Below are 16,066 nucleotides of genomic sequence, written 5' to 3' on the forward strand. Positions count from 1 at the left end.
TTGAGGAGCAGATCTCATAACAGCAGCTCATTGTATCCTTGAGGAGAAGGAATCTTGCTGAAGAAGAAAACATAGATAAACAAAGGTGCTTGGACAGTTCCAGGGAGGCAGCCATGGCTGCAAGACAAAAAGAAGGGAGACCGATGCAGGAGGTGAAGAAGCAGTGGAGAGGCAGGGAGAGCAGGATTGTGGAGAATCACCAAAATCAGGTGAGGAGAGAGAATTCGAGAGGAGGAGCTGGTCAGCGAGACAAATCCCGCAGAGAAACTGAGAAGGCTGATGAATAAAATCAAAGCACTGATATGATAAAGAAGAACACTGGAAGTAGTCCTCAACCACACCAGACTCTAGAGGTGGAAGAAACCAAGCGTAAGAAGGGTAGACAGATAATGTCTGGGAAAAGAAAAGGGATTTGGCTAATTTCGGGTGGGCGCCATAAGAGCACTGAAGGGTTTTTGAGGTAGGACAGATAAATCACAAGAGGTAAGACCAGAGCAAGACCTGATGAAGAAAGGTGTTTTTGTCCTTGTTTTTGTTTGGCTCTTTGAGACAGGGTCTTGCTTTGTAGTTCAGGCTGGCCCTGAACTCACTATGTAGCCCAGGCTGGCCTCAACTCCCAGTGATCCTTCTGCCTCAACCTCTTAATTGCTGGGATTATAGGAATGTGCCCCCACTCCGGGTGATTTTTTTTTTTAAAGCAAAACATCTATTGGGGGCAACCTACTTTCCAGTCCCCCTTCTGTCTCTCTTAGAAGCTTTCTTTCAATAAATGTTTCCTACTCTTAAAAAAATGTATTGGTACACTTTAGATATACATAATGATAACACTCATCATAGAGAATTTGCACCTGCACACCATATATCCTGCCTCCTTTTTTCCCATTCCCTCCCCTCAAATCTCCTCCCCACCCTATATACAAAAGTAGGGCCAGGGATTTAGCTTAGTGGTTCCAGTGCCTGCCTCGCAAGCACAAGGTCCCGAGTTTGATCCCCGGTACCAAAAAAAAAAAAAAAGCATTGTGTTCATTTTTTTTCTCTTTTTTTCCTTGTCCCTCCTTTCCTTTCTCCCTCCCTCCTCCCTTGTTCCTCTTTCTATTTGAATAGTTTCTTCCCATTTCTTAATATCTATTACACATTTTAGTTCTTATTTCCACTTTCGGTTTCTCACACCAGAGAAACATGACAGTATTTAAACATGTGTGTCTGATTTATTTCACTTATGAGTATGGTCTCAAGGTCCATCCATTTAGCAATAAATGTCTGAAGTTCATTCTTCTTTATGGCAGAGTAGCACTCAATTGAATAAAAACCCACATCTTTATCCATTCATGGGTTGATGGGCATTTAGGCTGTTTCCAAGATTTAGCTATTCCAAACTGTGCTGCTATAAATATGGGTGTGTATATATTGCTGTGGTACGATGCTTTTTATTCTTTCAGAAAGATAACAAGGGCAATAGCTGGGTCAAATGGAATCTCTAGTTTAAGTTTTTTGAGAAATCTCCACACTGATTTCCACAGTGGCTGCACCAGTCTACACTCCCACCAATAGTGGAGAAGGGTTCCATTTTCTCCACAGCCCCACCAGTATTTGCTATTGGTTGATTTCTTGATAGCAAGCCTTTCTTTCTGGAGTGAGATGGAATCTCAGTGTTGTTTTAATTTGCATCTCGCAAATGACCAGTGATGTTGAACATTTTTCATATATTTATTTGCTGCTTCTACTTCTTCATCTGAGAAGTATCTATTAATTTCAGATGCCCATTTTTGAATTGGGTCTTTAAATTTGGGGGGGTGTCTGGTTTTTCTGAGTTCTTTATATATTCTATATAGTTGTCCTTTGTCTGAGGGACAGCTGGCAAAAAAATTTTTCCCACATTGTGGGTTGTGTCTTCACTCTGTTGGTGGTTTTTTTTTTCTTTTTTCTTTTTTTGGTACTGGGGATCGAACTTGGGTCCTTGCGCTTGTGCAGCAGGCGGCGAAACCACTGAGCTAATTCCTTGGCCCTGGTGGTTTCTTTTCCTGTGCAAAAGCTTTTGAATAAGATGAGATATTTCCTGTGCAATTGAGGTTTTGTTCATAAAGTCTTTGCCTACACCAGTGTCTTGGAGAGTTCTACCTATTCTATCTTCCAGCAGATTTAGTATTTCTGTTTTTATATTTAGATCTTTGATCCATTTTGATTTGAGTTCAGTGCATGGTGAAAGATATGGGTCTAGTTTTAATCTTCAGATATGGAAAGCCAGTTTTTCCAGCACCATATATTTTGTTTGTTTTTTTTGTTTTTGGTACCAGGGATCCAACTCTGGACCTTGAGCTTGCTCGGAAGGCACCAGAACCACTGAGCTAAATCCCTGGCCCTCCAGCACCATATATTAAGGAGGCTATTTTACTTCCAGTGAAGGTCTTTGGCTCCCTTGTCAAAGATATGGTGGCTGAGTATGTTTGGAGTTGTTTCTGCATCTTCTAATCTGTTCTATTGATCCTGAGGTCTGGTTTTTTGGTTTTTTGTTTTTGTTTTTTTGCTAATACTATGCTGTTTTGTATTGTTTTGTTTTCGATACTGGGGATCAAACTCAGGACCTTGTGCTTTCGAGGCAGGCGTGGTGCCACTGCCCTAAATCCCCATCCCCAGTACCATGCTGCTTTGATCACAGTAGCTGTGTAGTATAATTTTGAGTCAGAAATTGTGATGCCCCTCCTTTGCCTTTGTTATCCAGAATTGCCTTTGCTATTCTAGTTCTCTTCTGATTCCAAATGAATTTTAGGATTGTTTTTTCTAAGTTGTGAGATATGCTGTTGGAATTTTGATCAGAATTGCATTAAATCTGTATAACAATTTTGGAAGTATGGCCATTTTCACTATATTGGTTCTTCCTACCCAAGAACAAGGGATTTCTATTTTCTGATATCATCTTCTATCTCCTTTTTCAAAGTGCTGTAGTTTTCAATGTAGAAGTCTACTTCCTTCCTTAGATTGATTACTAGGTATTGCATTTTTGGGGATGCTATTGTGAAAGGTGTTGTTTCCCTAATTTCTCTCTCATTAAGTTTGTTATTCCTATACAGGAAGGCTATTAATTTTTGAGTGTTGACTTTGTATCAAGCTACACTACTGAATTTGCTTATTAAATCTAGAAGATTTTTGGTGGAGCTTTTGAGGTCTTCTATGTAGAGTACCACATCATCAGCAAATAATGATAATTTAATTTATGATGAAGAATGCTTAGACAAGGAGAAATAATGAAGACTCAAGTTAACATTCAGCCCAAAATTTGCTGGCATGTAGCAGTCCAGAACTCATAACTCAGTATGTCTTGTTTGTTTTGCAGTACTAGGGAGTGGCACATACTAGGCAAGCACTCTACCACTGAGCTACATCCCAGACATTTTTTTCGGGGGGACAGGGTCTAATAAGGTACTAAATTGTCCAGGCTGACCTGGAATTTGCAGTCCTCGTGCCTCAGCCTCCCTAGCTGGAATTACAGGTGTATGCCACCTTGGCAAGGATTTATTGCCTAGCAAATTAAGTGCATTGTTTATAGAAGCGGGGTGAGAATATTAAACAAGACAGTAGCTGGGGGCAGCGGTGCATCCCATGCCTGTAATCTCAGCACTCGGGAGGCTGAGGCAGGAGGATTGTAACCAGTTGGAGGCCAGCCTGGGTTACATAGTGAGTTCAAGGCCAACCTGCACCATAAAGTAAGACCCTGTGTCAACCAAAAATAAACAAACAAATAAATAAATGAAAATAAGACAGACAGACCCTGGCTGCAAATTGCTTAAATCCCTCAGAAACAGTAGTGCTACAGCATAATGTACAACTGAACAGAATATACTTAACAGAACACGGCTCCAAGGCAGTTTGGTGTTAACCTGGTTATCACCGCTTCCTGACCAGGTCAGCTGGGCCTCCTGGATTTAAGTAGCTATCCCTTGCCTGTAAAATAGTACCTATCCCATAGGATTGTTATAATAATTAAATTGGGGTGTCTGTATTCACTAAATTTTAACTATGAGGATATATACAGGTTTCACTCTTTAAAGTAAAGAAGGCGCTAAGGACGGGATGCTGAAGTGTATTTCTTCTGCAGTCCCACACAAGCTTCTGACTGCGCCCGCATTTCCGGGCCAGGGTTGTCGGCGCTGCTGCGCACGCGCACCGATCGCCCTCAGTCGGGAACTGCGGCCATGGCCGCCAGGGGGCGCCACTAAATAGAGGGTGCTATTCTGGGTTCCCAAAGGCCTAGATTGAGATGTAGGAGCTGGCGCAAGCTCCGTACGCCTGCGCGCTTAATGCCTTCCCAGCCAGCATGGCGCCCGTGGAGCACGTTGTGGCAGACGCAGGGGCTTTCCTCCGGGACGCAGCTCTGCAGGTAGGGGGGCTCCGGCCTGGACGAGTGTGGTCTGGGCTGCCTACTTACCCCTGAGGGAACACTTGGATCGGGCGGTGTGGTGCATGGTGCGGGCGACTGTGAGCTGGGCCGGTCTCTCCGCAGGACATAGGGAAAAACATCTACACCATCCGGGAGGTGGTCAGCGAGATTCGGGACAGGGCCACGCGCCGGCGCCTTGCCGTCCTGCCCTACGAGCTGCGGTTCAGGGAGCCGCTCCCCGAGTACGTGCGGCTAGGTGAGTGCCTCAGCTGCAGCACCGTCGGGGAAGCCGGGGGTTGGGCCTCTTTATCAGAGCTTTGATTTAGCGACGACACGTGCTAGATTGGAAGCTTCCAGCCCGCCCCTGCCATTGACCAGCAGTTTGCCCTCGAACCTGTCACTCAGACTCTAGGCCTCAGCTGTAAAATGGGCAATAATAGTACACTTGTGTCCGGGGGTTGCTGCGGACAGCAAGTGAGAAATATGTCAGCTGACATCGTGTCTAGGCCTTTGTAAGTGGGCAGTAAACGTTCTAGACGAGTGTGGTCTGGGCTAAAAGAACCCAGTGGTATATTTATTTCCCTACCTTCGTCCATAGGGTCCTGGATTCGATCCCAGGCATTGCCACCCCGACCCCCACGTCGAAAAACCCAGATCTCCTACTTAACCCCATCTCCTTGGGTCGATGGTTGTTTTGGATACAGAGTCCAGCCTCGACCCAGGAAACGATTTTTTTTCTTTTTATCTTTTTCTGGTACTGGCGAACGAACTCAGGACCTTGTGCTTTCGAGGCAGGCACAGCGCCACTGAGCTAAATCCCCAGTCCCAGGAAAAGATGTTTTTATTTTAGGCCTTACGTTAGACTGGAAAAGAGTTAGTGTTGTTCTCTTGTTAGGAAACAAGGCAGTGATTTCCAGGAACGACTGACAGTCAGTAGTTTAGAAATGTTTTAGTTTAGAGGCTGACTTTTTTTTTAAAGAAATGTGAGCAAGGGGCCAGGGATTTAGCTCAGTGGTTTCGCCGCCTGCTGCGCAAGCGCAAGGACCCGAGTTCGATCCCTGGTACCAAAAAAAAAGAAATGTGAGCAATATTGTTACTGTACCTGGTGTCATTGTAGAAGAAATCTTTCTGTTAATAGCAGAAAATTTAAGTTGTCAATTCTCAGTGAACACAGTAGTAACAGCTGGCATTTACTGTGTATTAAACACAGATACACATTTTTTATGGTACCAGGGATTGAACTCTTACCTTGCGCTTTCGAGGCAGGTGTCGAGGCAGGTGTCGGCACCACTGAGCTAAATCCGTGGCCCAGATTTACATTCTTTATGTTTCGAAAAATTCCTTGCAGGGCCGGGGATTTAGCTCAGTGGTTTTGCCGCCTTCTGTGCTAGCGCAAGGACCCCAGTTGATTCCCGGTACCAAAAACAAAAAACTTCCTTGTTTATCACAAAGCATTAAAATATTTTTGTTTCATAATAGACTACAATTATGGTTGGCCAGGGATTTAGCTCAGTGGTGCCGACGCCTGCCCCACAAGTGCAAGGTCCCGAGTTCGATCCCCGGTACAAAACAAAACAAAAAAAGACTTAAGTTCAATACAATTATGGTTGAATTAATTTTCCATTCCATTTTGGAATGTAATCATCCATGCTGTCAGTGTAAACTGGGGAATGGGAATAGCTCCCAAGAGACAGGAGGGGTCTTGAATTGGTTGCCCTTGTCATTGTAAACTGTTACACTTAGAATCCAAGGATTTTAGAGCTAGGAGAGCTGGAAGAGAAGAGAGTTTCTATTCTAACAATACCACAGCTTCAATACAAAATTTTTTTTTTTGGGATTGGGGATCGAACTCGGATCCTTGCGCCTGCACAGCAGGTGGCGAAACCACTGAGCTAAATCCCCGGCCCTTCAGTACAAAATTCTGATCAGACGCAAACGTGTTAACTTTCAGTGGCTTTTTCTTTATTCTGTTTGTTTTTTTGTTTTTGTTTTTGGTACCGGGCATCAAACTTGAGACCTTGCGCTTTCCAGGCAGGCAGCAGCACCACTGAGCTAAATCCCCAGCTCCGTTTATTTTTTTGTTTGTTTTTGTTTTGTTTTGAGTCAGGGGCTCACTCTTAATTCAGGCTGGTCTGGAACTTGCCTTGATCCTCCTGCCTCAGCCTCTTGAGGGCTGGGATTACAGACATGCAGCACCACACCCTGCTGTTCTGTTTTAGATCTGTACTTAATAAGGATGTCACAAAGTCAACCTAACAGGCAGGAATCTTAGGGGTGGAGAATGCAGATTCTCCACAATGAGTAGGAAAAGTCAAAGGAATGGAGGAAATATTGACATTTTCATAGGATATTGGTCTTATCTTGGTGTCTCTTTGTGGCTATCCAAATTTCTGTTGTTTTTCTGACCCTCTCTAAAGTTGGAAATATCTTGTTCACAGTGACTGAGTTTTCAAAGAAAACTGGAGACTATCCCAGCCTCTCTGCCACAGATATCCAGGTGCTGGCACTCACTTACCAGTTGGAAGCAGAGTTTGTTGGGGTGTCTCACCTAAAACAAGAACCAGAAAAGGTAAACCAGGAGGGTTGGAGGTTTTGGGGGTTTTTTTGTTTTGTTTTGTTTTTTTAACTCTCAAATATATGAGGAAAAAAAGGAAGTAGTATAGCAGACCCTGTGTCCCCGTTGTCCATCCCCACAGCTGCCCTCTCATGGTTAGTCTGTTTCCATTTGGTATGGGGGGAGGGGATCGAACTCAGGACTTTGCACTTTCGAGGTAGGTGTTGAAACCACTGAGCTAAATCCCTGGCCCCAGTCTGTTTCCATTTGTAGTGAGCCACACCCCTGCGTATTGTGAACTGGACCTCTGTTATTTCCTAGGTGGATATTTTTTGGCCTTGTTGGGGACCAAACCCAGGGCCTCACACAGATTAGAGGTGTATCTCTAACAAATTTTTTTTTTTTTGGTACTGGGGATCGAACGGGAACTTGTGCTTGTGAGGCAGGCACCAGAACCACTGAGCTAAATCCCCAGCCCTAGAGGTGTATCTCTAAAGATCAGTACTCTGGGTGTGGTGGCACACACCTGTAATCCCAGCACTCAGGAGGCTGAGGCAAGAAGATTGCCATATTTGAGGGCAGCCTGGGCTACATAGCTAGACTCTGATTTAAAGAACTAAACAAAAAAAATGGGCCGGAGATTTAGCTTAGTGGCAGTGCACCTGCCTTGGAAGCACAAGGTCCCAGTTCAATCCCTGGTACCAAAAAAAAAAAAAAAAGTGAAAGATCATGTCCTTTAAAAAAAATAAATAACCTCAGTACTAAACAAAACAAAACAAAAACAAGGTATCCTTTGACCCAGCAATCCTCTGAGGCATTTACACTAAGACTATAACCAAAAATACTTTCAAGTTTTGCAGTTGTAGGTGTGACAGCAAAAAAACCATTTATTTAAGGGTATTGGTTTCACTAAATATTAGCATTTAGAAAAATATTTTCTGGTTCCGGTGCCTGCCTCGAAAGTGTAAGGTCCCGAGTTCGATCTCCGGTACCAAAAAAAAGAAAAAAAAATTTCTAAGTTTTTAAACACTAGATAACTTTGATTTCAGTAACCAGGGGGAAATACCGAGAGTTTTGTTTTTCTAATACCCTTCCATGTTGAAAATGAAACCTTGCTCAGACCTGACCCTTTGTTTCCCTAAAGGTTAGAGTGAGCTCCTCCATTCGGCACCCAGAAACTCCTCTGCACATTTCTGGCTTCCACCTCCCCTCCAAGGTAATCCTTAAATGAACGCTCTTGTTCAGACTCTTCCACCACACATCTCAGCCCCTTCAGTTGTTTGTTCATAGCCACCCGTGTTTACCTGGACTAATAGTATCAATCGTCTGGCCCTGTCTGGCCTGAGAGGTATATCATGTCATTTCACCTATAACCCTCTCCATTTTCAGGTTTTTAAATTACTGTTAAAAAAAAAATGCCAGGCGCATTCTTCTTGGGAGGCTGCAGCAGGAGGGTTGCTGTGAGTTAAAGAGGCCAGCCTGGTCTACATAGTGAGTTAAGGACTCCCTGGACTACACAGCAAGTCTCTGTCAAAAAATAAGTAACTATTTCTTTTCATCTCAGCATAAACCTCCGCAAGAAACAGCAGATTGTGGCACTCCAGCCACTGAGCCGGAGCACCCAGAATTCAGTTCCTTCCTATTCTGGAGGAACCCTCTGCCTAATATCGATCACGAGCTACAGCAGCTGCTGGTAAGGGCCTGGCTTACAACTCCCTCTCGGTGACAGTCCATCGGCTTCTGGACTCTGCTCCTGTGGGCTGGGACTGTGAATTCTGTTTCAGATTGACAGAGGAGAAGAGGAGGCGGAGGCGGAGGCGGACACAGAAGGTGATGGTTCTGAAGAAAGTGAAGGCAAAGACAGTGACGATGACGAGGGTGGCTGGATAACCCCCAGCAACATCAAGCAGATCCAGCAGGAGCTGGAGAAGTGCCACATCCCCAAGGACGTGCAGGTCGGCTGTGTGACTACAGACTTCGCCATGCAGGTTGGTGGGGCAGCATCTTAGTACTTTTCTCATGGCTGAGACAAAATACCAATACCCAAGGAGGAAAGGTTTATTTCGGCTCACAGTTTGTAGAGCTTTCAGTCCATAGCTGGCTCCAAGGCAGGGTGGCTTAGCAGAGGGCATCGCAGAGGAGAAACAGACCATGGCCTAGCAGAAGCCAGCCAGAGCAGAGAGTGTGGTGACTTTCCGTCCCTTATATTCTATCCAGGCTCCTGGCCTTGGGGTGGGCAGCACTCACACCCTAGTTGGGAAACCCTTAATCCTACCCAGAACTATGGCACTTCAGTCAGTGGGCTAATTTAGTAATCACACACCCTTGATCCCAGCACCACACACTCTAGATCCAGCCACCTCTGAAAAGCCCCAGCTACGGGCACACGAGCCTTTGGGGGGACCTCTAGACAGAAGCCATAGCAGGCAGGCACAGGCCCTGGGTTTTGTGTCACACACGTCACCTACAGCGGCCATGTGGAGATTGGGGAATGTGATAGAGATATCGAGGCAGGTGATGGAACCACTGAGCTAAATCCCCGCCCCAAGCCTGGGGGATGTGCACAGAGCTGTGTCCTCCTGATTTTCCTGCTTCTAGAAACTTCACCTGTGCCGTTTGGTAATTAATTTCTCTAACAATTAACAATCTTTAGTTAGGCTGGACGATCATACAGTATAGTGACAAAATTTGTATAGTATGTTAAAGTTTTAATCTTTGATATTCTTGATCAGTTGATGCTTTTCTTAGTGTGTGATGCCCTGGGCTCATTTAGGTACATGGGAAAGCAGAAAGGAGACTTTTCCCCCGTTGACATGAATCTCTGCTGAGAGATTGCTCACGGCTGAGCCCAGGCCTCAGCCCTTGCATTAGAGGGACGCTAGGTCCTCGTGTTCCTTTAGAGGCTTCCCAAGAGAACTTTGTCCAGCTAAGCCAAGGCTTAGGAGCCACAGCAGGGTGTGCAGAGTCCCCTAACCGATCACGGAACTCAGGCTCCCTTGGAAGCCCGTTTCAGTGTGCCTGTCACTCGCTGGTTGCAGAACGTCCTGCTGCAGATGGGGCTGCACGTGCTGGCGGTGAACGGCATGCTGATCCACGAGGCCCGGAGTTACATCCTTCGCTGCCACGGCTGCTTCAAGTGCGTAGCTCGCCGCCTAGTCCCGGGGCCCTCTGGAGACCTGTCTCCCTCCCCTGGCTAAGAACTTTCTGAATGAGGGCTGGGGTGTCACTCAGTGCAGAGCTGAGGCACATGCAGGGCCCTAGCTGCCATCAGCAGGACTGTGGAGAAGAGAAGACCCTGTGTGATACGTGTTCTCTCCGCCCACCTCACTCCGAGTCCACTGGGGCCCTGAAGCTCCTGGATCACAGGTTGCCAGTGACCGCCCCCTTAGCTCAGTGGCATGGGGTTGAGGACACAGGTTCTGGGACCAAACACTTGCTCCTGGGATGACACTGAAGCACTGTGCGTGGAGCAGTGTCTGGGTTTGCTCAGGAGTAATGTATGAGTGGATAGGTGGGTAGAGGTGGAAAGGAAACAAGACAGGTTGGTGACACTAGGTGATCAACCTGGGTTGTTGGTTTTTGTTTTTATGTTAGTTTTCCTAGGGATTCAGCCCAGCCCTTTTTTATCTTGAGATAGAATCTTGCTAAGTTGCCCAAGCAAGGCGTGAACTTTGGTTCCTCCTGCCTCAGCCCCCCAGAGTGCTGGGGTTGCAGACATGCACTACCTTACTCTGACATGCGTTCACATCTGAATTCCTTCTTCTGCTACCTGTGTGGTTTTGCTAAGATTGGTTGCCTTCTCTGTGCTTCCGAGTCTTTATTTCTTTTTGTTTTATTTTTAGTTTTTGAGTCACTGTCTCACTGTGTTCCATGCTGGCCTCAAACTCAATGATCCTCCTGTGTCAGCCTCCTGAGTGCTGGGATTACAAGCATGCACCATGTCCCCAGCTTTCAGAGTCTTAAATAAAATGGCAAGTGTTGTGAAGAAAAAGAAGAAGAAAGATAAGCCATAGGAAGGATCAGCTTAATGGCTGCTTTTCTCCCTCTCCCAGCTCTGCTGGGTGCTTCCCGAGGTGGAAGCCGGCACCCTGTGCGACCCGGGCTCCAGCGTGCAGGTGGCAGGACTTAGACCAGGCGGCTTCCAGCCACCCGCGTCTGTGGGCTGGATCTGGTTGACCCATAATGCAGGGCCTACGAGGAGCGGTTCTAAAACATGGAGTCACACCAGCCCCAGAGCTGTGGCCTGGGTCGGGCCGCCTTCTTCCGAAGGCTTGAAAGTAACCCGTCCCGATGCCGACAGTCTCTGGGGCCCAGCTTTGCTGCGCCTGCTGCAGTTCACTGCTCAGAGTGTCTCTGTGCCCCACAGTGAGGCGCCTTGTTTGCTGGAGTCCCATCTGCCCACTCTCCCTCCTGCAGGACCCCTGTGCTCCTTAGAAAGGCTGGGATCATCCTCTGTTCCCGGACAGCCTCAGGCAGGGTCACTTTGTCCCGTCTGCGAGGAGACAAAGCGAGGCCCTCACCCCTGGCCTCGGTGGCTGGTGGTGAATCCCTGAAGGACAGGGACCCTGTGGCCCTTGGCAGTAGCAGCTTTTGACTGCTCAGCACCCACCCTGAGCAGCCCCAGCAGGTTTCTTGGGGTTTCCCGTGTGAGTCGTTGATGCCTGAGAGAGAGAGAGAGCTCCATCCAGAGCTGTCACTCTCAGTCTGCCACCCCCAGCTGCGTGTCTGTGTCCGGGAGCAAGGGCCCCCGCCTGCGAAATGGAGGTGGTCCCGGCCTCCCCCCAGGAGTCTCTTGCTAAACCTGCAGGCCGGTGTCTAACAGTGCTTAATAAAAGTTGATTGGGGTCACAAATTCCTGCTCATTTTTCACAGTGACTTAATTTGCTCCGTCTTTACTTCTTCCCTCCAAGGAAGGGAGCGGCACTTAACATCTTCACTCGCGTGAGGCCAGGCGACCTTAGTGTAGTTTGGGTGTGTAGAGCTGCTTGGGAGGCTGAGGCAGGACGATCGCAAGTTTGAGGCCAGCCTGGGCAACTTAGACCCTGTCTCAGAGTAAATAAAAGGCTGGGGATGCAGCTCAGCCTTCTCTGGGTTTAGTCCTTAGCACTATCAAATCACAGAGGTGGGTACAGTGCGGCCCAGATTCTTGTGCCCTCCGGGCCCGTGCCCTCCTTGTGTCCAGCCCTGGTGCCAGCACACAGCCTCTCCCTCGTCCCCCAGGACCACGTCTGACATGAGCCGAGTGTTCTGCGCGCACTGTGGGAACAGGACGCTGAAGAAAGTGGCGGTGACCGTGAGCGAGGACGGCGCCCTGCACATGCTCTTCTCCCGCAACCCCAAGGTGCTGAACCCACGAGGCCTCCGGGTGAGTGGCATCCGCCATGTCCCCACCACTGCAGGAACGCAGAGGACCCAGGACAGTAGAAGTGCAGCCTGGTGCTGTCTGCTGGCCACAGGCTTGGCAGCCTGGGGCAGGGCCACATTTGTGTGGGAGTCAGAAGGAAGGGTGGGAGCGGCCTGGGACCCCGCATAGCAACTGGGGATTTGTTTGGGAGACTTGGGAGAGAGGAAGACCCGGAAGACTGGTGTGAGTGATTTTTCTTTCTAATGGTATCAGAGATTGAATTCAGTCCCTTTGCACTGAGCTACATGCCTAGCCCTTTTAAAAAGTTTTTTTGGGGGGGCCAGGGATTTAGCTCAGTGGTTCCACTGCCTGCCGCGCAAGCACAAGGTCCCAAGTTTGATCCCCAGTACCCCAAAAAAAGGTTTTTTTGTCGGGTGTGGTGGTACATGCCTGTAACCCCTCCTGAGGCAGGAGGATCACCATGAGTTTGAAGCCTGCCTGAACTACACAGCAAGACCCTGTCTAAAAAAAAAAAACTAAAATTAAATAAAAACTTTTGTAAAATTTTGAGACAAGGTATCGCTAAGTTGCCCAGCCTGGGCTTGAGCTTGTGTTCCTCCTGCCTCAGCCTCCCAGAGTACAGTAGGCATGTGCCACTGTGCCTGGTAAAAGTGATGTTGATCTGGCACTGCTGTCTCCCAGGTAGCGAATGTACCACTAATGCAAGAAGAGAATTTAACTTTGTATTCTGAAATAATTTAAGATTTATAGAAAAGTTGCAAAAGTAGTACAGAGAATTCCCATTTCCCCTTCACCTGGATTTCTGTGTTAATCTTTTGCCCTGTTCGCTTTATGACCCTGTCTAAATACATGTACACACATTATTTTTTTCAGAGCCATTTGAAAGTGAATTGTTCACATAGTATCCCTGTGCCCTAAAGCACTTACTTTACATGACCACATTATAATTATCAAAATCCAGAAGTCAGCACTGCCCCAGTATGACTGTCTAATCTCCCGACCCGCATTTACGCCTTGCCATTTCTTCCTGCTCCTTTATCGCCACAGAGGGGATTCTGGGTCACATCAGTCGCTCCATTTATCGTCAGTCCCTGCAGTCTGTCAAGCCGCAGTCCTTTCTTCGTCTTGTTTTTGCAACCCTGACATGCCTAGCCAGTTAATTTGTGGACTGTCCCTCAGCTGGGCTGGGCTGCGCCTTGGGGTTAGAGTCAGGCTGTGCATTTTTGGCAGAAACTGCCCAAGAAGTCACATTGTGTCCTTCTCAGTGGCTGTGACGATGTTGCGCAATTTATTAGTGACATTAACTGGGTTTTTTTGTTTGTTTGGTTTTGGTTTTGTGAGTCAGGGTCTCACTGTAGTTCATTCTGGCCTGGAAATTGTGGCAGTCCTCCCGCCTCAGCCTCCTGAGTGGTGCTATTAACTTTGATCACTTGGTTAAGGTGACTTTTGACAGATTAATCCACTGGAAAATTATTCGTAGTTAATTATTTACGGAAAGATGTTCTGGTTGACATTGCCAACTGATGATTTTATTTTTGAGCAGTACTGGGGATGGACCCAGGGCCTTAATACTGAACTACTTCCCCAGCCCTTTTTGAGATAGGGTTGTGCTAAGTCACTAAGTTGCCTAGTCTAGACTTGAATTTACAGTCTTCCTGCCTCAGCCTCCCAGAGTGCTGGGATTACAAGTGTGCATCACGATACCCAGCCTTCAAATGATGATTTTCTAAATCCACCAGGCCTTCTGAATATATTACTTGGCATCTACTTACAAAAAGGAATTTTCCTTTTATTCCCATTTATTTATGTGAATATGGTCTGATGAACTTTCATTTTAATATATAAGGTGAGAACCATCAAAGCTATCATTTTGAGGATTAAATTGTCCCATGCATGGCCAGAATAACCCCCCTTGAGCTGCCTTCTTTGTCCTTTTTAATTTTTGTTATTTTTTTCGGGATCTTCCTCTTGGGAGACAGGCAGCGGAACCACTGAGCTAAATCCCTGGCCCTCTGTGTCCTTTTTTAATATTTCAGTTAATTCTCTTTTCTCTTTCTTTCTTTCTTTTTTTTTTTTTTTTGGTACTGGGAATTGAACTTGGGTCCTTGCGCTTGTGCAGCAGGCGGTGGAACCACTGAGCTAAATCCTAAATCCCTGGCCCTCTCTTTTTTTTATTTCCTGGCCGTGTGGTACACACCTGTGGTCCCAGCACTTGGGTGGCCAAGGCAGGAAGATCATTGTGAGTTCAAGGCCAGCCCGGGCTACCTAATGAGACCCGTGTTTTATTTATTTGTTTTGCTGCACAGGGTTGTCTCACTATGTAGGCTGGGCTCCAACTCACAGTGCTCTTCCTGCCTCAGCCTCCCCCATGCTGGGATTATAGGCGTGCATCACCATGCCCGGTGTTCCTTCCCTTTTTTTAATTTTAATTTTTTTTGGTACTGGGGATCAAACTCGGGACCTTGCGCTTATAAGGCAGGCCTGGAACCACTGAGCTAAATCCCTGGCCCCTCCTTCCTTTTTTATCAGTACGTGTTTGAGATAATTCTGGTCCTCTGCCACCGCTTCCGCTTCAGCCCACCCCCAGGTTGCAAGCCTTCCCCTTCCCGCATTCATAACATCCTCAGTGACCCCGGTTCCCACAGAACTCACCACCACTGCAGAGCTGCTACACGCAGCATTGTCGCAGTGGTTCCAGCTCACCAGTGTGCCAGGGGGTGAGGCCCAGCCCTGTGTTTTCCTTTGCACTGGTGGGATGGGGGAAGATGGGCTGCCCGCTGGGTCATCTGCCCGCACGGGGACAAGTGTGCACCGAGCCCCTCTAAGAGCTGCCCCGTCTCCCCACAGTACTCGCTGCCCATGCCGAAAGGGGGCAAATATGCCATCAACCCCCACCTGACGGAGGACCAGCGCTTCCCGCAGCTGCGACTGTCCCACAAGGCCCGGCAGAAGACCAATGTGTTTGCCCCCGACTACATAGCCGGGGTGTCTCCCTTTGCAGAGAACGACATCTCCAGCCGCTCGGCCACCCTGCAGGTCCACGACAGCACCTTGGGGGCCGGAAGGAGGCGCTTAAATCCCAACGCTTCCAGAAAGAAGTTTGTGAAGAAAAGGTGAAGTGCAAGCTCCTGCAGGCAGCCTGGACTGCACTGCCGTGGCAAGGAGCCCTGGCGTCTCCTTCCCCAGCTGCGCCTTCTCCAGAACATCTGGGTGGGAGCGACCAACAGGCGCGGCCTGCTGCAGTGCTCCTTAGCGACTCGCCGTGTCAGGTCGGGTGGCCCAGCTGGTCACTGGCCTGTGAGCGCACGGAGAGCCCGGACTCCTGCCACAGCCACAGGAGGGGATGTGGTGGGAACGAGGAGCAGTGCTGACGACGGCGCCAAGCGGAGTGCTGCTCTCGGGGTGCTGCAAGCTCTGAAGCATAAGCCGTAAGCCCAGGGGTCAAGTGTCCGGATTTATGAGTATTTTGCAATAAAACTATGGACTGCCACTTCCTTTTTCTCTCTTAGCCATTTTTTTTTTTAAGTCTCCTTCGGGCAAGTTCAGGATCATTGGCATGCTCATCCTTTCATCTGGATTTATTTGGGTATCGTCTCATCTTGTTGCTTTCTTTCTCTGCACACATTCACGAGCACACACTAAGTATGTGTCTTCTAGGAAAAGGATGGCCTTTTGCCTCCCTATAGTACACTTACAAATTCAGGAAGTTTGCTTATGTTTTGCAGTCCTGGGGATCAGACCCAAGGCCTTGCACGTGCGAGGCAGGGGCCCC

General features: G+C 47.7%; 2 protein-coding genes across 2 annotated transcripts in view; one reads left to right on the forward strand and one right to left on the reverse strand.

The window, feature by feature from the left end:
- Positions 1 to 4,556, reverse strand: part of Wwp2 (WW domain containing E3 ubiquitin protein ligase 2) — a 152,277-nt gene extending 147,721 nt beyond the window's left edge. The window contains exon 1 of the mRNA XM_013071519.3: positions 4,424 to 4,556. The gene's annotated coding sequence lies outside the window, so the exon portion shown is untranslated. The remainder of the gene's footprint in view (positions 1 to 4,423) is intronic.
- On the forward strand, positions 97 to 15,788 carry Nob1 (NIN1 (RPN12) binding protein 1 homolog). The gene is made up of 10 exons (XM_004842934.4): positions 97 to 209; positions 4,244 to 4,375; positions 4,499 to 4,631; positions 6,814 to 6,944; positions 8,074 to 8,145; positions 8,494 to 8,622; positions 8,714 to 8,917; positions 9,968 to 10,065; positions 12,150 to 12,294; positions 15,142 to 15,788. Exons 2-10 carry the CDS (start codon positions 4,313 to 4,315, stop codon positions 15,409 to 15,411), a joined length of 1,245 nt encoding a protein of 414 aa, XP_004842991.1. The 5' UTR covers positions 97 to 209; positions 4,244 to 4,312; the 3' UTR covers positions 15,412 to 15,788.
- The last annotated feature ends 278 nt before the right edge of the window (positions 15,789 to 16,066 follow it).

This window comes from Heterocephalus glaber, unplaced genomic scaffold (assembly GCF_053883595.1).
Source record: "Heterocephalus glaber isolate CG9 unplaced genomic scaffold, H.glaber_assembly_v1.0 deba00000071, whole genome shotgun sequence".
Taxonomy (NCBI): domain Eukaryota; kingdom Metazoa; phylum Chordata; class Mammalia; order Rodentia; family Bathyergidae; genus Heterocephalus; species Heterocephalus glaber.

Excerpts from the sequence above, each read along its gene's own strand:
- Nob1 (XM_004842934.4), top strand. The coding sequence starts at position 4,313 with ATGGCGCCCGTGGAGCACGTTGTGGCAGACGCAGGGGCTTTCCTCCGG. Across the intron at positions 8,623-8,713 it reads ACGAGCTACAGCAGCTGCTG|ATTGACAGAGGAGAAGAGGA; the intron begins GTAAGGGCCTGG and ends ATTCTGTTTCAG. Across the intron at positions 10,066-12,149 it reads CGCTGCCACGGCTGCTTCAA|GACCACGTCTGACATGAGCC; the intron begins GTGCGTAGCTCG and ends CTCGTCCCCCAG.